This window comes from Ursus arctos, unplaced genomic scaffold (genome assembly GCF_023065955.2).
Source record: "Ursus arctos isolate Adak ecotype North America unplaced genomic scaffold, UrsArc2.0 scaffold_34, whole genome shotgun sequence".
Classification (NCBI taxonomy): domain Eukaryota; kingdom Metazoa; phylum Chordata; class Mammalia; order Carnivora; family Ursidae; genus Ursus; species Ursus arctos.
Genome location: NW_026623030.1, coordinates 20615050 through 20636637, shown reverse-complemented (window position 1 = coordinate 20636637; position 21588 = coordinate 20615050). Strand labels below are relative to the sequence as shown.

The window sequence follows — 21588 nt, the reverse complement described above, 5'->3', positions numbered from 1 at the left end:
AAGGGCCCCTGGACCCCCTGAAGCCCTTCCACGGACTTGGATCTAGAAGCATCTAGAGGCACGATCATGAGTGCTCTGGCTGCAGAATGAGGGAAAGGCAAGTGACAGTGGGGAGCAAGCAGGTCTGCAGAAAGAAAGAGGTGCGTGGGAGGGGCACTGCTCCTTGTCCCCTGCCACTGAAGGCCTTGGAGATGTGGGACATCAGGGAAGTATGTTGAGGACACTGTCCCGAGCAGAGGCCTGGCTCATTTGGGGAGGCACAAATCCCAGGCTGTCCCACTCCCTGTGGCCCCAGTTCAGCTCCCCTCCTGCTCCCGAGGGCTCCAGGTCTGATCCTGCACTTGGGGCCCAGCAGGAAGGCACTGTTCTTTTCTCTGAAGAGGATGCGGAGTCTCTGTCCAAACACCTCAGAGTTCAGCTCCCTTGTCCCCACTGCTTCCACCTTGGCCCAGGCCAACACCCTTCCCTGCCTGGATGACTCATTGGTCTCCCACCTGCTCCCCTATCATCCGCTCTCTGCACAGCAACTGGAAAGACTGTCCAGAAGCATAAACCAGTCCCTTCCCCGGTATGCTCCAAGCCCTCTGACAGAATCTCACTGCCTTACGCTGGATTCCAATCCTTAATAGGCCTACAAGATCCAGGTTCAGGCACCACCCACCCCACATCTCCTTCTGCCACACTGGCGTCTTTCTGCCTCTCAAACAGACTAAGCTCAGTCCTACCTTAGAGTCCCTGCCTCAGGCCCTTTGCACATGCTGTCCCCCCCCCCCCCCCAGACTGCTTCCCTCCCAGATCTTTATGTAGCGGACTCCTTTTTGTCAATTAGGTATTAGCTCAGCTGTCACCCCGAGAGGCCTCCCCTGACCACACAATGTAAAGCAGCCCCCCCTGCCCATTCTAGTGCCTGCTTCATTTCCATCCAAGTGCTTCTCATGACCTGGTCCTGTGTCTTTATTCAGAGGTGCGCTCTGCCAGTCTCCCCCAGACCTGGCATGGAGCTGTGGATTAATGAACACACTACCGTGACCACAGAGTGCCGAGGAGGATTCTTAATTTTTCTTGGGCCACAGTTCTCTCCTCCCTAGACAAGTGGAGGAAGTGAGGGGCCCAGGAAAATGTGGACTTACCCGCATTCCCGCTCAATTTCACGAGCGCAGACAGGTGGGACCCCCCCTCCCCCCCAACCATCACCTATCAAGTGCCTCCGGGGACCTCAGCTGAAACCCCACCTTACCTGGAGCTGCTTGAGAGCCTTCTGGGCCTGCTCTGGCTTCCTGTATTCCACGAATCCAAATCCCATGGACAGCATGGCTCCTAAAGGAGAGAGGTAGAAAATACAGGGGTGAGGTGGGCAGGCAAGAAAGCGAAGAAAGCAGGAGCCCAAGTACAAGGGCTCCAGCCGGCCCCACTATTTTCTCTTTTCCTCATACCCCTCCTTCGTTTCCTAAAACATTTCTGCTCCTGGCTCGCCACGTATTACCAGTCATCTTGAAGACCCAGCCAACGAAGTTATATAGCCGTCACCTGAGGCCCAGCTGACTATTAATTAACAGATGACTGACATGATAATTAACTTCGTAATAGAATTCCACCTTTGGGAGGGAGAAGGAATGAACAGGGATGACCATCGCTATGACAAGCGGCTCAGTGTCTACCTAGGCAGTCCCTGGCTTCCCCACATAACGCAGAAGACGGATATGTGCATGAAAACCAAAGGTACCCAAGACTTCCTCTTTCCAGGTATTTCTGACCACCACTTACAGCTGCTCCTGGTCCCAAGTTCAGACGGGGAGGGCAGCTGCATTATGCAAACCTCTCTGGTCCCCTACTTCTAAGGCAGTGAGTAAGCAAGGGTTCAGGGAACAAGGGAGATTGCAAAAGTTTACCGCAAACACTTGCTTCCCGACTGGAGATATACGCGTTCCGCATGTACAGTTGACGGTGTAGGTATTTTACAGGGCATTTGTCTAATTATAGCTTGCCCTATGGCACAGAATGTGACGCGTGCCTCCTTCCCCCTCTCCCCCGCAAGTTATACAGATGTATTCATTTTATTCTTTTGGGTTTTCACAGTTGAACTCAGAGGGCTGACTCAAGTCTGATGGGTCAAATGAGGATCGAGATTCACCACCTTCGACTCGCTCACCGGTCCCATCTTTGCCTCCACTGTATTGTTTGTAAGACCCGAGCTCCTCCCGTGTGGATCGCTTGTTTGCGTTTCCATTCACAACCCTGTGCTATCAAATGACGCCCCGATGCCATAAGAAAGTCTATGAAATTGTCCAAACGTGGCTCTGTGGGCCACAGAAAGGAACCTCAGACAGACCCGTTGGCCGCCAGGCAGTACCACCCGGTGACAACCTTGAACACTGGTTTCTTCAGCAGACACTGGAAAGCTCTCCATGGCCGACTCAAGGTTGGGGGTGGTGGTCGGTGGCGTCTGCGTACACAGGATATTTAGAAAGCACGTAAGGCTGTGTGCAGTTCTTGCCAAAAAGTCAAGTTCATCGCCCAATCACGGATGCGTGCAGACCCACTGTCTGCCCTTCTCTGGTCCTGGGAGGCTGACCTCTATAAGCTGCACTACCTGGGCGCCCCGACCTGGGTTCCTGTTGGGTTTAGCCATTCGGAAGCCCTGATCTGAGACTGGCAGGTGGAGAAGAAAGGGTTAGGGGTGCAGGTTCCTTCCAGACACCCCACAACCTCGCTGCTTCGGCGTGGTTCTGGCGGGGCTGGTGCTCAGCCCACGTGCTCGGCTCCAGCTGGTGGCTTCTGGGACGCTGGTCATAGCACTCCCTTCCCGTGGCCCTTGGGGCTCACTATGCGGAAGAGCGTGTTCCTGCTTGACCCTCCCCTCTGCCTCCACATCCGCTGTGGGTCCCTGCAGCTCAGCCCACAGAGTGGCACTTGGCCCCCTCGTTACAAAGGTCTCCTCAACAACCGTGTGGAGCGGGCTTTCCGTGTCCTGCCGTGACCCTCCCCGATACACAGGCTGTTCGGTCCCCTCAGACTCTGCGGGCTGAGCGTGGGGGAGCAGGGCCCTCCACCACAAGCTCTTGAACAAGACCACATGGGCTGTGGGCGGTGCTCGCCACGCTGAAAGATCAGGTCACTCTTTCTAAAGTACGCTGAGGAGGTGCTCCTGAGGGCCGAAAGGCAGGCTCCGCAGCGTCTGACGGCCGAGAGGGGCGCAGTGACCCTACAACCCACAGGGGCAGCCCCAGGCAGAGCTGGTGGCCCCCCTGCCAGTCCGACTCACTGCCTGGACATCTGGGGTCACCTCCTTTCCTGAAGCCCCTGCAACTGCACCTTTACGTTGCTCACTTGGTACTTAGCTACCTTTCTTATGCCCCAAACTGGCTCTGCAGCTCCCGGAGAACAGGCTCAGTGGAATGTTCCAGAGGTTTTATGTTCAGGTCGTTTCTCTTGGAAGTGAAGTGGGAAAGCCCAAGATAAGTTTCTCCCTGCTATTCTCTAGGACGTTTCCAGAGCCCAGGGGTGCCGGGAGGAGGGAGAGGCTTCTGCTGTGGTATGGTGTCAGCACCGGGGGCCCATCAAATGCACTGCTCTGAGACCAGGGGACAGTCCAAGGTCCACGGCAAAGAATCTAAATTCAGAAGACCCTGACGTGCATGGCTGCCTCCACAGGATGCTGGGAGTCCCCGGGGACAGGCAAAGAGGGACTGTTTCAGTGGGCCACGTCAGAGTGTGAGGGTGACAGCGCTTCAGACCAAAAGAGGACCTTCCAAATGAGCAAGCGAGAGTTACCTTCACCCCCCACCCAAAGCCCCAGGTTCTTCTGGAATCATCCTTTCTGACTGCGGTTTTGTAGGGAATACCTGCTTTGTTCTTCTTCTTGGAGATAGAGCAGCTTCTCACCGTCCCCACCTTGGAAAACACCTGGAAAGGAACGTCAGTGTGTATCAGCAGTATTTTCAGGCTAATCCTGCAACCGGTGCAGGTGCACCCTGCAGGACAGAGGCTCCGCACGTGGCCATGGGCCCCAAGAGGGCGGGAGTGACAGCAGAGCTGATACCCAGATCACGCTTAAGGTGCGGACACTTATGGACTCTCTTAATCCAAGTGTCAGACCCTTGGATTACCTCATTTGTCCTGATCAGATCTTTAAAACCATTCCACCAGGGGCACCTGGGTGGCTCAGTCAGTTAAGCACCTGCCTTCGGCTCAGGTCATGATCCCAGACTCCCAGGATCGAGCCCCCATCAGGCTCCCTGCTCAGCGGGGGACGGCTTCTCCCTCTCCCTCTGTTCCTCTCTCTTACTCTCTCTCAAATAAATAAATAAAATCTTCAAACAAACAAACAAAAAAACCACTCCATGGGGAGATTCTCCTAACATCCCCATTTTACAGATGGGGAGACCGAGGCACAGACAGGCTAAAGGACTCACCCAGCGTTGCACCGTTAGCCAGGAGTGAGGGCGGGATCCACGTCCGGGAAGTCTGATCCCTGACTTAGGGCAACATGAGGGGAGCCCTATGGGCTGGACGCTGTTCCCTGCAGTGCCTCTGATGGGCTTGTGGCCCTGGGACAGTGACCTGACCTCCTGTAGCTTAGGCCTCACAGCTATGCATGAGGAGCCTGGACAACATCACCCTGGCCGTGACTCCCAGCTCCCTAGTCTGAAGCTTGGGTGCAATGATTCCGGATGGTGTTCCTGTACCAGACCCAGGAGAGCTGGCACAGCGGAAACGGACACCGACTACAAGCTGCCCTCACCTCTGCGAAGCGATCAGAACTACTGGGACGTGCCTCTTCACAAAAGCAAACCCCAACTGAACCAAAACAGATTCAGGAAGCAGCCAACGAGAAGTCCCAGGGTGGGTTTCCGGTTGCTCCATAAGGTGAATCTTTGCCCTGAAGATGCTGCTGCTTGGGCCGAGCGCCCCTCTGCCGTGGCCGCTTTCCCAATCGGCAAGAGCACAGTCACATAAAGAGACTTAGCCAGATGGCCTCACAGCGGAGGCTCTGACCTCTTGCCTCCCCAAAGGGGAGACACCTCAGTCTCTCCTTCTGGATGTACGGGGGCCTCCTTTCCACCCACCCACCACCATCCTGCCTCTGGGACTCAGTGGACCCCATCCCCCGTCTTGAGTCCATCTGTGGGATTCTGGAACTCAAAAGAGTTTTTAGAAGTCAATGAGTTTAATTCTTATGGCCACCTTGTTCTTTTCAGAACCAATCCATGGCTGTCAGCCTGCTAATAATCATCGATTTATGCATTAAAAAAAAAAGTGCCAAACCCAGTTCACAGAAATGACCTGTAGCAGTTCTCAGCCCAGCAGGGGAGCTTGCAGACCCTAATCCTTTGGAACCAGAGGCCCCATTTCCCTATCTCTGGCCAATTCCATAGCAAGGCCTCCCAACCCCACTCAGCATAGGACTCACTTGACATTTCCCAAACACCTACTTGGAGATGCCCATCTTTGTTCCCTCTGCCCCCCACCCCCCGCCTCCAAGAATGCAAAACCCTTATTCCATCCAGGGATTTCAGGCAGGGCTGCTCTGTACTCACTCCTGTGTCTTCTGCCTGCTCCCATCAGGCCGGGAGGTTGTGCTAACATTTGCTTTTGGGTAGTTAACACCACAGAAACAATTGGCGGGGGGCGGGGGGGGTGGCTTTGTTTTCTGAACGTGCAACAGCTCACACACACAGATGACAGCTTTCACACTGCACACGCCTCCCCAGCCGCCCTGACACGTCCCCTTCCATGTCCGTGGGTGCCCCTCCCAGCCCCCAGGCTGGTCTGCCTGCGACCAAAGTCCCTGGGGCAGATACGGTACGGAACAGCCCAGAAGGGATGTGGAGGGGCTAGCTGCTGGTTGTGAAGCCCCATATCAGCACGAACCACATTTACGGGCTGAATAAACATGGGCCCCACGTCAGCAGACAGGCTTCCCTGCCCCAGGACCCCCTTCCCCGTTCTCAGCCATCACTCACTCCCTTCAGGGTCTCCTCCGTCGTGTTGAAGTTGAGATTCTTAATAAACAGAGTGCACCCGGGGAGGCTCTCCTCCTCCTCATCTTCCTCTTCTTCCTCTTCCTCCACCTTCGCCGGACAGTTCTCAGCTCCTCCCTCTGCTGGCTTTTCACCTTCTGGGGTCTTGTGGTCTGGCACTGCGTCCCCCCAAAACACAAATCCATTAGATGTCAAATCCAGACAGGTCTAAGCCCTGGGGCCTAAAGCATAGAACCTGGTAGAAAAGAGAGGGGTTCCACCTCTGTGCGGGCAGCGTCGGGAAGGGACACAGATTCCCAGCTGGCTTGGGGTTCTAGCCACTCTTTGGGGGACCTGGTGGGGGGAGACTGCGGAGGGGGTGAGGCTGTCCTGCCTCTGGCCTCTCTTTTAAAGAGACAGGAATATGAAACACAGACCAGAAGTCTGAGCCTTGGACTAACCCATACTGATGTGAACCTCAAAATAAATTACTGTGTGAACTGTTATACTGAACCACAAACTTAAGTAATGCGTTACTTGTCCACAAAAGCGACACTGAGCGAACTTTCAAGTTAAAACGGGACTCAAAACTTCTGAAAAATTACAGAATGGCAGCAAAACTCAGAACCCTCTAAAAACCCCATGAACTTCAGGGATGTTATGTTCAGTCAGAATCCCCAAAATACATAACTTTGGGGAGCCACACACGTAAGAGTGAGCCTTACCTATACCCGACAACATAGATTCAGAGCTGCGCGTGATAGCCAAAAACTGAAAAAACCAAAACACCACTAAATACGCATAAATAGGACACCAGGAAAGTTACAGTACCACCAAAGGCTGGGATGATGGGTGTTCATTAAAAATGATGTTTCCAAAGAATGTGTGAGGACAAAGAATGATGCTTATGGTATAAAAATTACGAGAAAAATTAAGATCTGAAACGATAAACAGCGTAAGCCCAATAACGTTCCGTACACAGTTTCTGAGAGACACACACGGGGAGTGAAAGCTGAGTGGGAACGCAGAACGTGCTCCTGGGTGTTTCTGGAGAACAGGATTACAGAGGGCTGTTGGTGTGCCCCCAGCCCTCTCGTCACACCTACTCGGAAGGAACAGCATTTCAGGAAGGGGGAAGAGCAAATAGGAGGCCGTGCGTCAGCAGGTGTGTGGCTTCGGCTCAGGGTCAGCCGTGGTGAAGCGTGCGGACGTCACCTGGGGGTGACAGAAGGCTCAGAAGGAGATCAGCACCGTGACCTCTTAGAAGTCCTGCTATGACGAAATGTGCTCAGTTCGGTTCGACCTCCCTAGGTCCCCCAAGTCACATGATCAGGGCCCGGGGTCACATCCCACCTCCTCGTCCAAGCTTCTGAGGTTCCTCCCACACCCTGCAGAAATCAGAGCCCATCCGGAAGGTTCTTCAAAGCAGTCATGAGAGGGCACCCTTGCACCCGTGTGGTTCGGGGGAGGGGGGGGTCGTTCCTCCTCACAGATCCAAACCTGGCACACCCTGCCCAGCACAGGCCCCACAGAGGCAGCTCTGTGCACTGCCGGCTCCGTGCTGACAGACACAGCCCTCTCCTCCCGCACCCATGCACTCAAACAGTTCAAGCTTCTTGGGGTTCAAATCCGCCCCCTCAACTCCGACACCAAGTACCCACACCGTCTCCTGTCTGCCTCCCCTGCCCCTTCGGAGGCAAGCTGAATGCTTGCAAGGCCTAATTAAGCTTCAACCAATTTGTCATAAAACAACCCTTTCAAGCCCTGATGGCAACGGGCGGCCGTGATAATGTCGTCTGTCTCACATCAGTTGAACAGACAGCCTTTGCCCCTCCTGCTCCCCCGGAGGTGAACCCAGAACCCAGACCCTCACTCCAGGACAAAAAAGAAGAAATCAACACAAAGCCCCCCCCCCCCACCCAAGAGACTAACACAATTTACCCAACAAGGGACTCCATGGTGTGGCTATTTGTATTCAACGTTCAAAGCAAAGCAGGGTGGACAAAGTACTGCTAATGATGGGGAGGCAAAGCTATGCAAAGTAGCTAAGACTTCGGGGTCCGAACCAGAGCTTCAATCGAGCTGAAAACCACAGGACCTTCAGCTGGGAATGACATTTCCACCCCGCTGGCTCTCCTTGCATTTGCCATCTTGGAGGTGAAAGCAGGCAGGGAAGGACGGCTGATTAGACCCCCCACCCCACCCCACACGCCAGGCCCTGGGTTCGATGCCCCAGGTGGACTGTCTCATTAATGACCATGGGAGCCACATCACAAAAAGTGGGTGGCCTGTGAACAATGCTGGAGGCTGCTGCCTCTCAACCCTAAATCCGAGGGATCTTCAGGTTGGGAGAGAGGTTCATGGAAGACCAAAGAAATTCTTTTTAAAGCAAAGACAGAGGTGGGGATGATGGTGACCACGAAGGCTCATGGGTAGCTGAAGCGGACAGCGCCTTCTTGATACCAGCCAGCTGCTCCCTTGGGAGGTCAACTCAGGGTTGGTCCCATGTGCAGGTCTTCCAAGAGAAGCTGAAAATCCACCTTTTGACAGAAAAGCCCACGGTTTTTAAATCTCGGCCACTAACTCAACGGCCTGTGGCTTCCGTACTAGGCAGTGGTCAACCAATAAACCAACCGGCTCATCAGGCCTTTGTGCACGGCTCCCCACGCCCAGCCCATGCACAGACCGCCAGCACAGACCACCGGCCCTCCCAAGGGCCCAGAATCCAGGCAGTCCCTGGTGTCCTGGGGGTTCAAAGCCTCCCCAGGGTAGCAGTTCGGGGGGCCCAGCTCCATCCTGCCTCCCTGCCCGGCTTCCAAGAGCTGTGTAGGAGGTCAGAGGCACCTGCCTTGGAGATGGGACGTTTGGGTTTAACGAGAGCTGAGCTGAGCTTATAGTTACAGGTGGCCCCTCAGGAACAGCAGGTGGATCCTTTCCATGGCGAGTGAGCTGCCCTTGGCCCCTGCCCAGGAAGAACAAGGCGGCCAGGGCCTATGTCCGCCCCAGGTATGTGGCTGGCCTGGCTCACCTGGCTTCTTCAACTGCTAATTGGTCAACGAACAGCCCTGATCCCCAACACCCGGGAGGAACATCCAGCTTGAAATAAAAGACATGATTAAATGTGGCCCAGCCATCCTCCAACAGCACAGAGGTGTCTGCTGCTTCTCTAAACTTCTGTGTCCCCAGCAACCACCTGCCCACAACAGTAACTGCCCCCAGGATGCTGGGAGAATGAACAAGACGAGGGGGCTGGTCTTGAGATCTGCTGAAAATGGGGGGCCTGGAAAAATTGGGAAGGGGCCCTCAGACTAGCCAGGAGTAGCACAGAGCTGTAAAAAGCACACAGGCCTTAGGAAGGAGTGACCTGGGTTAGAGTCCCAGTGATGCCACTAGCTGTGTGGGCCACACCTTAAGAGTCTGGGGGACCACGTCCCTGTTGGCCACACTGCTGGGAAGGATTTCTGCTCCCCAGGCGGCCAGGCCAGGGGCCCTGCTGGGGCCCACACCTGTGCCCCTGTCCAGAGAGGTGTGACGTGGAGGCCAAGTGCCATGGCAGTGAAGCCAAAGGTCATTTTTAAAAGCACTTCTGCTCCTGGCCCTAGTGGGGAGACAAAGACGAGAAGGAAAAATGAGATACTGGGAAACTCAAACAGATGTTTGCCAACAAAATCACCGGGAACCAGAAAAAGAGGAAAGAAGTAAGGAAAGGAAGCGGGGCTGGGCCAGAGGGTGGGGGTGCGTGTGGGGGGCATGATTTCAAAGCAAGGTGGGCTGGAGGGGGCTGGGGCAGGCAGGGGAGAATGTGCTTCCATCTGTAGTTAGCACAATAAAACCCAGTCACGCATCGCCACATGGGGCTTTATTATAATCAGGCCGCAGAATTCACGGCGGCTCCCCCCCTTCGCAGCTCTGGGCGCTGAAGGCTGACAGCAGAGACTGTTATCAGTTGCAAGCAGCTTTCCAGGACCTCCCCCGACTCTGAGCCCTTTATCTGGAGGTGAGGGTCTTGGTTGTGGGGAGATAAAACACGCTGTCCCCCTCCCTCGAGACTGGTACAGAGAACGGGGAGCTTTCCAGAAAGCCAGGAGGGGGAGTGGAAAAATAAAAGCTCCGTCCACTCCCCTCCCCACTCCCCTCCTTTGGGGCCTGAGAAAGTCTAGGGCTTGGGGGCTGGCTGCGTCCCCGTGTGCGATGGGGATCGGAGGCTTCAGGAACCGGGTGGAGGCCCAGGCGTGGGGGAGGAGCAGGTGAAAAGGAATGGCACAGGGGGCTGGGGAGGGGGCTATGTATGCGATTCGTGTAAGACAAGGAACAGAAAGGGCAAAAAGAGGCCTGGGAGGTGAGCTCTGTGGGAATTCACCTGGTGACGTGGGACTCAGAAGGGCTTGAAATCAGTTCAGACACATACAGCTCCCTATCTGAAATCAGGCCTGCAGCCGGCTCCTCCACCAGGCTCTGTGGCCTCCTTTGTGTGAATCTCGGCAGCCCCGAGAGGCAGGGCCTGTCAGGGGGAGTCTGTCTGGGAGGCTCTCAACACGGCAGCACAGGCCCCGGGAAGCGGGGCTCAGTGGGGCGGGCAGACTCGGGCACACGGTCTCTGCAAAGCCTCCTCTCCGTGGGCTCCAGAACGTTTCTGTCCGTACGGCCCGCTCCTACTCCTAGTGCGACATCTCAGCTGCCCCCCAACGGCCCTGTCTGTCCCCCACCAGGCCTCTCCTGGGGAAGAGGGTCTGTGCGGCACCCACGGGGGTCACCTCAGCTCAGCAGAAGCTGGTGCCCATGGCTGAATGACGGCCCATCCACTCTGGCTTCTGCTGCTGAAGGCACCAGAGGGGCAGAGGGGCCATGCATACCCTGCGGTGCCTCACCACACTCTCACCAGCGCCCCGAGAGGTTGGCACGGTCATCATGCCCATTTTACGGATGCAGAAACCGAGCCACAGAGAAGGACGGCGGCTCGCCCAGCCGCGGGGCTGGGAGAGGACAAGGAGCCGGTGATTTCCCCAGGAGCTCTGAGCGGCGCACGGAGGAACCCGACGCTCAATGCAGGGCCTGGCACGGCGTAAGTGGCCTTGGGTTCACTCAGCGCCCCGCGCTGCTCTCCTACTGGGTGCGCTGCTCACCTTGGCAGTGAGCAAGCAGACAAGGTCCCTGCCTTGTGGCGTGACTTACCAACAGGGAAATCAGCCAGACGGACACCAAGGAAATGAGCCTGTCCACGGTTCCAGGAAGCGGGAAAGGGTTAGAACAGAGCAAAGCGTAGCTTGCTGGGCAGGCATCAGTCAGTACCCGCAGCGGGAGCTGGGATGGTCCCTGTAATCAGTGCTGGCAGCTCTGACTCGGGACGACTGTTGGAGGACAAACCCTCCATCATGGAGCTCCTACTGTGTGCCTGAGGCTTGGGACACAAAGGCAGGGATGACCCAGTCCCTAGCTTTCCAGGCACAGAGAGAGGGGCAGAAACCCTTTTTCCTGCATCTGTTCACTCTGTCCACACATATTCATGGAGCCAGGCTATGCCTGGGGCCTCGTGGGGGGCAGGGAAGCCAGCAGTGAGCCAGGCAGCCGCTCCTTGCCCTGGAGGCTCTCCCGAATGCCAGAAATGGATACTGAGCAAGAAAAACAAACAGATACATAGAACACAAACTGTGGCAAGTGTTCTAGAAGGCCAGAGTGAGGGGCCACACTAGACATGTGCAAGCGAGCGTGGCCACGTGGCACTAGGCTTAGGGGCCACACCAGGACATGTGCAAGCGAGCGTGGCCACGTGGCACTAGGCTTAGGGGCCACACCAGGACATGTGCAAACGAGCGTGGCTACGTGGCACTAGGCTTAGCGGTCCTGCCAAAGCAGGTAGGAAATGGGCCCCCGCCCCTGGCAAACGTGTGTGCCTGACAGGAGGACTTGCTTTGGCCAAAAAATATTATTCAGGTGCGGGATTAGTAAGTGAAGTGAACCGCAAAGGTGGCTGACGATTCTGGGGTGATGGCTCGTTAAGAGAATCACCGGACTGCATCAGGAGAAGTCTTCCTGACGGCGGCAAAAGTAGGTTTTGAAGGGAACCCTAATCCAATCTGTGGACAAAACTAACTCGGCAATGGGCTCATGAAGGGTTCTGAAAGGTTCCAGTGACCAGTCACCCTGAGGCCCAGAGAGGCTCCTGGAGCCTCCAGACGCAGGGACGGAAGAACAGCCCTTCCCGATAAAAATAAAGATACCAGACCAGGGCTCCCAAGTGCCTCAGGCCGACTGGGCTGGTCCTGAAGGTTTAACGGACTCATGACAATGTGACAAATGCAGACAGCCCTGGGAGGCTTATGGACAGTGAGGTCTATTCAATTAAACGCCTGTTCTTTAATCTGAGAATTCTGCTCGCCCCGTTTTTGCTCTGAGACACCCTTTCTGGGAACAATGGAGATGGTAGATGACTTATTTTCTCAATTCTTCTTTTAATACACGGGTAGCCCTACGGGGGGTGGTGAGTAGGAAAGTGCGGGATACTGCTGATGAGCAAACCCTAACACCTGGATAACAGGACCGCCAGTCCTTTTCAAAACTTTTCTGAAGGTCTTTGATTCTAGGATGTGGTCATGGTCCCCACACTGAGCACTTCCCGCCCCCTAGGGGACAACTGGGGAACACCAAGGAATGGGGACAGTGTTTCCGGTTGTCATGAGCACTGGGGGCGCTCCTGACTATTCAGTGGGCAGAGAGGCTGCGGGTGTGAAATCCCTTGCTATTTGCACAACCGTCCCAGCAAGGGGGGGACTGTGTTGCCCCTGCGCCAATGGCGCCCCCTCCGCCCCCAAATGTGAAGCATTAGCTGGGGGTGGGCCACGTGCCTCCCCCCCCCACCCCCGCCCCTGCCCCAGGCGTCCTTGTGCCCTGCCCTTGCAGTCATGAGTGGCCAGGGGGCGCTGTGCCACTCCAAGGACCCAGAGAAGTCTCCTTGGCCAGCCGCCCTCCAGGCACGCTGGCGGGTGTATAAAACAAGATTCTCACCTGCTCTGTTCGAAATCCCTGATAGATTCTAGGGGTCTTTTTCAACCTTTAATTTACAAACTGAAAAGCTGGCTACTTTAAGCTGTGCCTATAATTTCTAGGCTCTGATCTTAAGGACGTTTCATGTGCCTATAAAATCCGAGAGTCTGAGATGCGCTGGTCTCCAGGACGAATAAAGAACTTAAAACCAAATACCTGATAGACTTCAGCATCGGGCCCAGCCCTCCCACCCTCCCTCCCTCCTCCACTTGCCCGCTGCCCGGGACACCCTGATCTCAGCTCTTACAGGTTTCCGGCTCCGCCCTGTCCTCTCCTGCAGGTCCGGCTGGTGGATCTTGGGGTTCCTTCGTCTGTGGGGCTGAGCTGGAGAAGACACCGACTGGAGCCCACTCCAGGTACAGGGGGGCGTGGTGAAACTGCAGAGACAGGGCAGGGGAAGGGCTCAGTTCCTTTTTCAGATGAAGAGCCTGAGGCTCAGAGAGTATGGGCAACTCACCCCCGGGGAACAAAGCCAAAAGCAGTGGCACAGCCTGGAACCCTCTGTGCTGCCTGATCCCTGAGAACACTACCCCCCCCCCACCCCCAGCTTGAGGCTCCGGGGACAAGCCCGAGCATCATTGTCAATAGACACGTCAGTGTCTCCTTGGGTTTTGTGTGGTCAGGAAGTGAGGGAGAGTGGGATAGGGAAGCAGGATCACTGATGAAATGAGCTCTCCGGGAGGAAGTGTGCTGGGCCGTCAGAGACACACATCCCCCCCCCCCCCCCAGTACACCACAGGCAATGCGGGGGAACGTGTGCACGCGGCTTCCTTCCTTCTTTAAAAAGGATAAATCAGACCCTGATAAACAGTCTGCGGAGGGCTAAAGTGCCTGAGAAAGAGAATCTGCTCATCGTAGGTGAATGGTGGCCCCCCACCCCCATAAAGATATGTCCGTATCTGAAACCTAGAACCTGTGAATGGGGCTTATTTGGAAGAGATCTTTGCAAATATCATTCGGTGAAGGATCTTGAGACGAGAGCATCTGGGTTATCTGGGTGGGTCCTAGATCCAATGACAAGTGTCCGTACAAGAGAAAGGCAGTGAGATCCGGGACGGAGGGAGAAGGCCACGTGAAGACACAGGCAGAGACCAGACAGACGCAGCCACGAGTCAAGGGACACGCGGTGCCACTAGAAGCCGGCAGAGGCAGGGAAGGGTCTCTCAGAGCCTTCAGAGCGAGCAGAGCCCTGTGACAGCTGGATTTCAGACTTCGGGTCTCCAGAGTTGTGGGACGATACAGCTCTGCTGTTTTAAGCCCCTGCTTTGTAGCCATTTGTGAGAGAAACCACGAGAAACTAACGCACTACTGTAGACATGCATATACACATAACTTCCTTCTCTATCGAGAGACAGAAAACAGCTCTCTTACAGAAATGACTTGCAACTTTCTGGAAGTACAAGATACCAGGAGCCCCAAGAATGACGACTCTAATTCACATAGGAGTGGAGAGCCAAGGAAAGCCTGAGCGAGGCGAGGGGCCACAGACTGCTCTCTGGGGGATGTCTAGAGTGGCCCTCTCATGTGCTCCCGTCCTGAGGTGTTCTCAGGGGTGGGGTCCTAGTCAGACCCCGTCGGAGAAGGCTGGTTGGCAGCAGGGGCCACACCGGCCAGCTCTGTGCTATGGCTGCCTGTCAGCCCCCTTGGCCCTCTCCTGAGCAGGCCCCGGCAGCCGTACCTTGGAGTAGGCCAGATGTCTGAAGGCCTTGCGGGCCTCCAGGGGCTCCACGAACTCCACGATGGCGGTGACTCCGCCCTCGGGCAGCAGCACGCGGCCCAGGCTGCCGAAGCGGCCGAAGGTCTCCTGCAGCTCGGCCGCCAGGGTGCCCGCTGGGAGGTTCTTGACCAGGATCACGGTCTTGCTTCGCTCGGCCGCCGCCTGCAGGGAGGGAATCAACACACGTGGGGCAACAGGAGGGAGGACCCTCCGCCTGACCCCAGCACCGATCTGTGGTCGTCTCTGCACCACGCACCCCTAAGGGACCTCAAGTAGGGCACTTGGGGAGTGGGCCCCCGAGACCCCACTCTCTCGGGCATGGCGCTCCAGGGACTGAGGCGGCTCCTCACAGGGGGGAGGGGGGAGGGCTCTAGCTCTAGAGCCCAGGTCACATGTCAGCCCCTCCACTTCTGAGCTACGGCAGATTCGGCCAGGGTCCGCCCACAGCCCTCGCTAGACCTTCCAGAGTGTCTCTGCCCGGACTGCCAACGGCTAGGACGTGCATCTCAGGGCCAGGGGCCTTTTCCTGGACCTGCAGAGCACCTGCTGCCACACACGGGGCAGGCGGGAAGGGCCGAGGAGTCAACACCGGGGGAGCAGCCTGTGGTGCTCGGGACTTCGTGCGTCGCCCGTCCTCGGGGCGGGACAAGTGTGCAGTGTGAGTTCTGCAGCGTCCCCCAGGCAAACGTCAGCCCCCTGCTGTAGCAGGAGTTACTATGATAAGCACACCCCGTGCTGGTCTCCTTCCCCTCGACCTTTCTCACCAGTGTTTTCTGCACTGTGGCCAGTAAACTGCATGAACCTTGAACCTCCGTCTTAAGAGTTTGCTTCTGGAAGAAGCCCAAGAAGACAGTAGCTACATGGCCCTGAGAGATGTACTTAACTCGGCCTCAGCCCCTCACCTAATGCCAGGACACAGAGCTTACGTCACAGGAGCACTGCAGGGAAGGATTTAATTACGTGCGTTCACACGAGCCAAGCGCACACAGTATATGCACTCTGTAAATGTCAGTGGTTGTTCACTGAAAAACCAGGTAGCAGGGGCACCAAAGAGCCAAGATACAATGGCAAAACTCCAGGCATATGGGGTATCTGAGCGTGAAGCTCAGCTTGGCTACGAATCTAACCTGAAATCTTGGGTCCGTTGCTTTCCCTCTGGCCTCAGTTTTCTCGCCTGCAAAATGGGCGGTACCACCCCTCCTCTAGGCCTCCCTTGTTGCTGTGAGGACTGAGTGAGGCAGGTGAGGTAGAAGCCATCTGCAGGCGGGAAGGGCTGGGCCCCGGGGGGCTTCAGGTGCAACTCAGGCTGCAGAGAACAACGGTTAGGGGCGGGGGCTCTGGGGCTGCATTCCGATCCGCAACTAGCTCTGTGATCCGGACCATGTGATTTAGCCTCTATGGACCATGATGGGAACACAGTAGCGTTGCTTTTCGGGACTGTCACGTGAGGGAAATGAATAATACAACACAAATTTAGGGGAACACTTTGGTGAGTCCCACTACGTGCTGGCTATCAGCGTCTGTCCTTAACATATCCATGCGCCCTTCCATTCCAACCGCCCTGGAAATTGGCCTGGACCAGCTGAAGGGCTACTTGGGAGTCAGAAGTCGAGATTTAGTCCAGGCTCCTGCCACAGGCTCTGTGTTTGACCTCTAAGTCACCACCCCCAACCCCTCTCTGGGTCTGTTTCCTAGCCTGTGAAAGGGAGGGGGGGAGGCAAGGCGGCCTCAGCAGGCTCGCTAAGACTTAGCCATCCGTTAATCTAAACTCCTACCTGGTGGCGAATGTGCACGTGGGAGGTCTGACCTCTCTCTTACCTGGTCTAAGGAGGGTCTAAACTCCCAGTCTGACGAAAGGCGCTCTTAGTAAGGAACTGGGCACGGCCCCTCTCATCTATGTGGGGAAGCCCCCTGCACACAGCCCCAAGAAACACCATCCGAGGCAGATGGACCCCTTGTCTGAGCCCAGATGATATTTTCTTCTTTAGAGACGATTTAGAGATTAATAATAATCATCCTTAAAAGTCCCGATCCTCAAACCTGCCAGCAGGTGCCGGATCTGAAACCCCACCCTTGGCTCTCCAGCTGCTGGTGGCTCGCTGAGCTGGTACCCACCTGGCTGAAGGAGTCCAGACTGACCCCGTTGTCCAGGAGGAAGCGCCGCACTTCTTGGACAAGCTGGGTCTCCCCCAGGGCCACGCGCACGGCCACGCTGCCTTTGGTCTCCTGTGGGAGGGGGGAAGGGGGAAAGGAAGAGGCCCTGTCAGCTGGCGGGCTGGTGACAGGTCAGCCGTCCCATCTCCCAACAGCCTGAGGAGACAGCTGGACGGGGCCAGGCCGCGCCAATGCCCCCCACGGACCCACAGTGATTTCATGGCTCGGACTTTGTGTCTTTCACAGTAAATCAAGAACCCCGTGCTTACCTCTCCAGCTTCACTCCCCACCATCCATTCCAGCCAAGCAGGACGACCTCATCCACAACTCGGGCCTCTGCACTCACTGACCTCTGCCTGCATGATGCTTACACCATGACCCCTCCTTCCATCCAATTTCTGCTTAGATGTCACACTGCTGACTGGCGACCCTCACTCTCACACCCTCTTCCGTACTCAGCTTACCCTTCCTAGCCATCATGGTCACGCCGCACCTGTTTATGTCTGTTTTCCTTCTCTGGAAGGTTAGAACAGCAAGACTTTCTGTGTGGGGTGCCTGTGGGATCTGAACTGGCTGCATGCCTCCTAACTGGCTAAGGCCTAGAGCCGAGCTGCCCAACATGGTGGCCATGTGCCACATCGAGCCACTGAACACTTGAAGCGTGGCGCACACGCATTAAGAAGTGCTCGGAGTATAGAACACGCACTGGATTTCGAATACTTAGAAAAAAAAGCAAAGTATCTTGTCGTCTTTCATATTATGTATAACGATATCTTGCCTACGCTTTGGCTATACCAAATTAAATAGAACAGAATATGAAAATGAATCTTGCCTGCTTCGTTTTGCTTAAAAAACGTGGCCACTACGGCGTCTGCAACTGCACATGGGGCACACATTCTAGTTCTAATGGGTAGCGCTGACTTTGAGTGTCGGGCAGGAGGAAATGACAGTGGGTCCACGGTTTATGGACTAAAAGACCACGGATATCCTTTGCTGACTGGCTAGAAAAATACTCCAAGTTTTGATGAAGATGGACTTAAGCCACTAGAGACACGTGCATTTTAAGGAAGGTGTGTGACCCGAGGGGGCTGGAGAGATGGATGGGAAAAGTCAGCAGGAACTGGGTTTGACTTCGATGGAAAGAGGGGCAGAGACCAATGACTCCCCTTTCCTCATTTCAAAGACTGGGCCACCCCAGCCAAGGCACTGAATGTGACAACCTTGGAGAGGTGTGTGACAATGTTCAGAGAACAGGTGCCACAGTCAGACAGACCTGGTGTCATCCCATCTCTGCCTCTTTCCAGTGCGTCACCCTGGGCAAGTTGCTTTGTGTCCCTAGGCCTCAGTTTCCTCATCTGGGAAGTGGGACAGCAGGGTCACCTAGCTCATTGGGCTGTGGTGAGGAGCACCCCACAGCTGAGTCTCTCTGGCTTGGCTCCACACAAGCTGGGGAGAAGCAGGCCTGGAGCATGGAGAGGATACTTCCAGAGAAGGCCCCAGGGATGCCCACAACTTCAGCCTGAGGCCTGGGACTTGCAGATGACCCTCCCCTTGCTCTTTCTCCCCTTGCAATAGGCCCAGAGCCACTCACGTGGTCAAACACTTGACTTTTGGTGGCGCTGTATTTCTGCGCAATGGCATCCGCCACGGCGTTTGGGCCCATGAACAGCGTGTTCCAGTTGTGAGAGCTGAGAAGCAGAGGCAGAACGGGGAAGTCAGACCAAGGCTGAACGAGCGGAGAATTTTCTCAGATGCAAAACCTCTAAAAAATAAGCTCATCGCCTGCCCTTCAAGCCCCCAAAGCCTCCTCCTTCTGCCAACTTACCTGGCATGGGCCAAGAGCCCAGGGCCTGGAGACGTAAGCAATGATGATACAATCCCCGACATTCAACAAGCACTTACTTTGTGCCAGGGACTAAGCACTTTGCTTATATTAGTTCATTTAATTCTTACAACACCGAGAAAGTAAGGCACCACTGTGATTCCCCCCATTAAGCAGATGAGGAAAGTGGGGCTCAGCAAGGTTACGGACGAGAGGCTGAACCCATCCCAATAGCCAGAGCACGTGGACGACTGGAGGGGCGGGGCCCAGAGGCTGGTAGCGGGTAAGGACCTGGAGCTGTTGGCTTTGTCTTTAGATTCTTTCTTCTTCTTGTAAGATGATGATCCTGGGGTGTCCGTGTCCTCACTGGCTTCCTTCTTGATGGTGGATGGTAACACGTGCAGCATCCTGCCCTGGAGGAGGATGACAAGAGAGGATAGAGAGGAAGGGGGTGGGTGGGTCCACATCCTGCCCCAGGACATTAGCCCCTCCACCAGCAGGCTGGACCCAGTGCTAAAAATCCAGTCAGGAGACAGAGCCTCAGGCAGAACCACCACAGGGCCACCATCACACCAGAATGGGGGCCTGGCCACGTGATTCAGGATCCCAACATGGGTGGGGGACTTTTGACACAGTCTCACAACAGAAACTGAGCATTTATAAAACCCCTGCAGCACCCCCTCAAGCCCGGGCCCCCTCCTATCCCTGTGCGCCAAAGCAAGGGCTCCACGAGGGCGGGAGCCGGGTCAGCTGGGGGGCCCCAGGAGACCAGTAAGTCATGAATGAACAAATGAGTGGGGGGAAAAAAGGAGAAAGGGAGCTTGAGGTGGCCTGGGCTTGAGCAGATGGGCAAAGCACACTACGCAGTAACACTGGAAAAAAAGAGTTTTTTACATCCTATTGCTCCCATTTAACATGACCAGGTCCAAGCTCTCCTTCCCTATTTCTCTCCCAAGCATCATCTCTGGGGATGGAGAGCACATTCGTTCATTTGACAAATAGTTTTTGAGCCCCCGCGGTGTGCCAGGTGTTGTCCGAGGTGCTGAAGGGCCCTGCTCGACAGGCTCCCTGGAGGCGGCGGCTTCGCACAACGTATGCGTTCTCTTAGAAATGCGGCTGCTCATGCTTGTGGGCCCACATATCCCTTCCCGATCACCTGAGACCAGCTGCCACACCAGCCCCGAGCAGTTACCTGGAACACCTGCCCGTCCACTTCCGCGTAGGCCCTTACGGCGTGCTCAGGGAACATGAAGGTGACAAAGGCGAAGCCCTTGGGTTTCTTGGTCAGGCTGTCGATGGGGTAATGAAGCTCAGACAGAGGACCTAGGGACAGGACAGGCGTCAGCATCCTGGGGGCAGGGGCTGGGCCTGAGTGCTGGGCACCCAGCTCTTCTAAGTTGGTCACAGCCACTTGGCCCACGGAACAATGTGGCAAGCAGTTGCTGTGAGACCAGCTCAGAGGTCACGAGCGGCCTTTCACAATCCTTTATGTGTCTACCCAAGAAGTACAGGTGTCCAGGCTGGATCCTGCCTCCAACACCCACCACATATGTGGCCGGGGGCAAAGCACCAGCCTCCACGTGCCTCAGTCTCTCATCTGTAAAGGGACATCCTAAGAATGCCTAGCTCACAGGGCAGCTGTCAGCAAGTCCATAAATGCGTCAATACGAGTGTAGTGTACTGAACAGAGCCTGCTCCACAGTTAGTGTCCCAGAGGTGTGTGGGGTGTCAAAGTGCAGCCTTTCTGAAGCGCCTTCCGCTCTCAACACCAAGAGGCACCCACACCCCCTCCCCCCCGGTCTTTGTCTTCCTCCATGGAAACCTGGAGGCCAAGGCTCATTCCCTCACCTGGGCAGCCCAGCCCTGCTGTGCAAACCAGTGGCAGCGGGCTGGGAGGTCACAGGAAGGTGCCTGCTGGCAGAGTCCTAGCCGGGGCCTCCCTGCCCCGACGACAGGCACTCTCACCCAGTGTGGACCCTCACGACCCACAGCTGGCCTCCCACCAAAGAGAGGGATCCCAAAGCATCCAGACCTCGCCCTCCATCTCCAACCCTGACTTCCTTCCCTTCAACAGGCACGACCTTAAAAACACACAGCCCTGTGTGCTGAGTTGAACCCCAGGCCTTCCTATTCTCGCTTGAGAAATAGTAGCAGCAGCAGCGACCATGACATAGCCACTTGGGATGTGTGGTTTGGGGAGCAAGGCCTCAGACAGTGGAGCTCAGCCCGAGGAGCCCTGCCACGTTTGTGCCCCAAGTGACTGGACTTCAAACTCTACGAGCAGCAGGAGTTCGAACAGCAAGGGCTAGCTCAGCAGAATGTTTCTAGATCTCGTCTGTTCCGGGTTTAGACAGTGAGAGCAAGGAGACAACGCATTGAGACGGCACATGACGCCCGTGACATGACCTTTTACTGGGAGCCCTGCTAACCCCCTACATCCATGACATGTGAGCGCTCACAGCAGCTCCGGGGTCATCAGCCCCATCTACAGATGACAGAACAGAGATAAGAGGGGGAAGCTGTCTGCCTGTGGTCAGGTGCTGATAGGAGGCGGGCTGTACTCGAACCCAGGCCGGCTGCTCACACGTTACATGCTATGGGTGTGGTATGGGGGCAGCTGGAGGCGGCACCCCTACCGAATTTGGAGAAGAGCTGCTCCAGGTCCTCCTCGGTGCTGGTATAGGGCAGGTTTCGTATGAAGAGCCTCCCAGAGTCGGCCAGGTCCTCCTCCTCTTCGTTCTCCCCGAGGGTCCGGCCTTGCCAGGGTTTGGCGCTATTCTTCGGGGGCCCCTTGGCCGTAGTGACGTTCTTTTCCCTGAATACCTCGATGTAGCGCCCACCTGCAGGAGGAGAGGAGTGAGGGCTCTGGGGCGGGCCCGGAACTGGCCAGCGAC

General features: G+C 55.9%; 1 protein-coding gene across 2 annotated transcripts in view; it reads right to left on the bottom strand.

Moving 5' to 3' along the window:
- The window catches only part of RBM19 (RNA binding motif protein 19), a 136680-nt gene that overhangs the window by 100007 nt on the left and 15085 nt on the right, over positions 1–21588 (bottom strand). For both annotated transcript variants that reach the window (XM_026514944.4, XM_026514945.4), the window contains exons 10-19: positions 21331–21534; positions 19887–20017; positions 18986–19107; positions 18464–18560; positions 16834–16944; positions 14680–14880; positions 13249–13378; positions 5964–6139; positions 3843–3903; positions 1238–1317 (exon numbers count right to left, since the gene is read on the bottom strand). In XM_026514944.4, the coding sequence (XP_026370729.2) occupies positions 1238–1317; positions 3843–3903; positions 5964–6139; positions 13249–13378; positions 14680–14880; positions 16834–16944; positions 18464–18560; positions 18986–19107; positions 19887–20017; positions 21331–21534 (1313 nt within the window). The remainder of the gene's footprint in view (positions 1–1237; positions 1318–3842; positions 3904–5963; positions 6140–13248; positions 13379–14679; positions 14881–16833; positions 16945–18463; positions 18561–18985; positions 19108–19886; positions 20018–21330; positions 21535–21588) is intronic.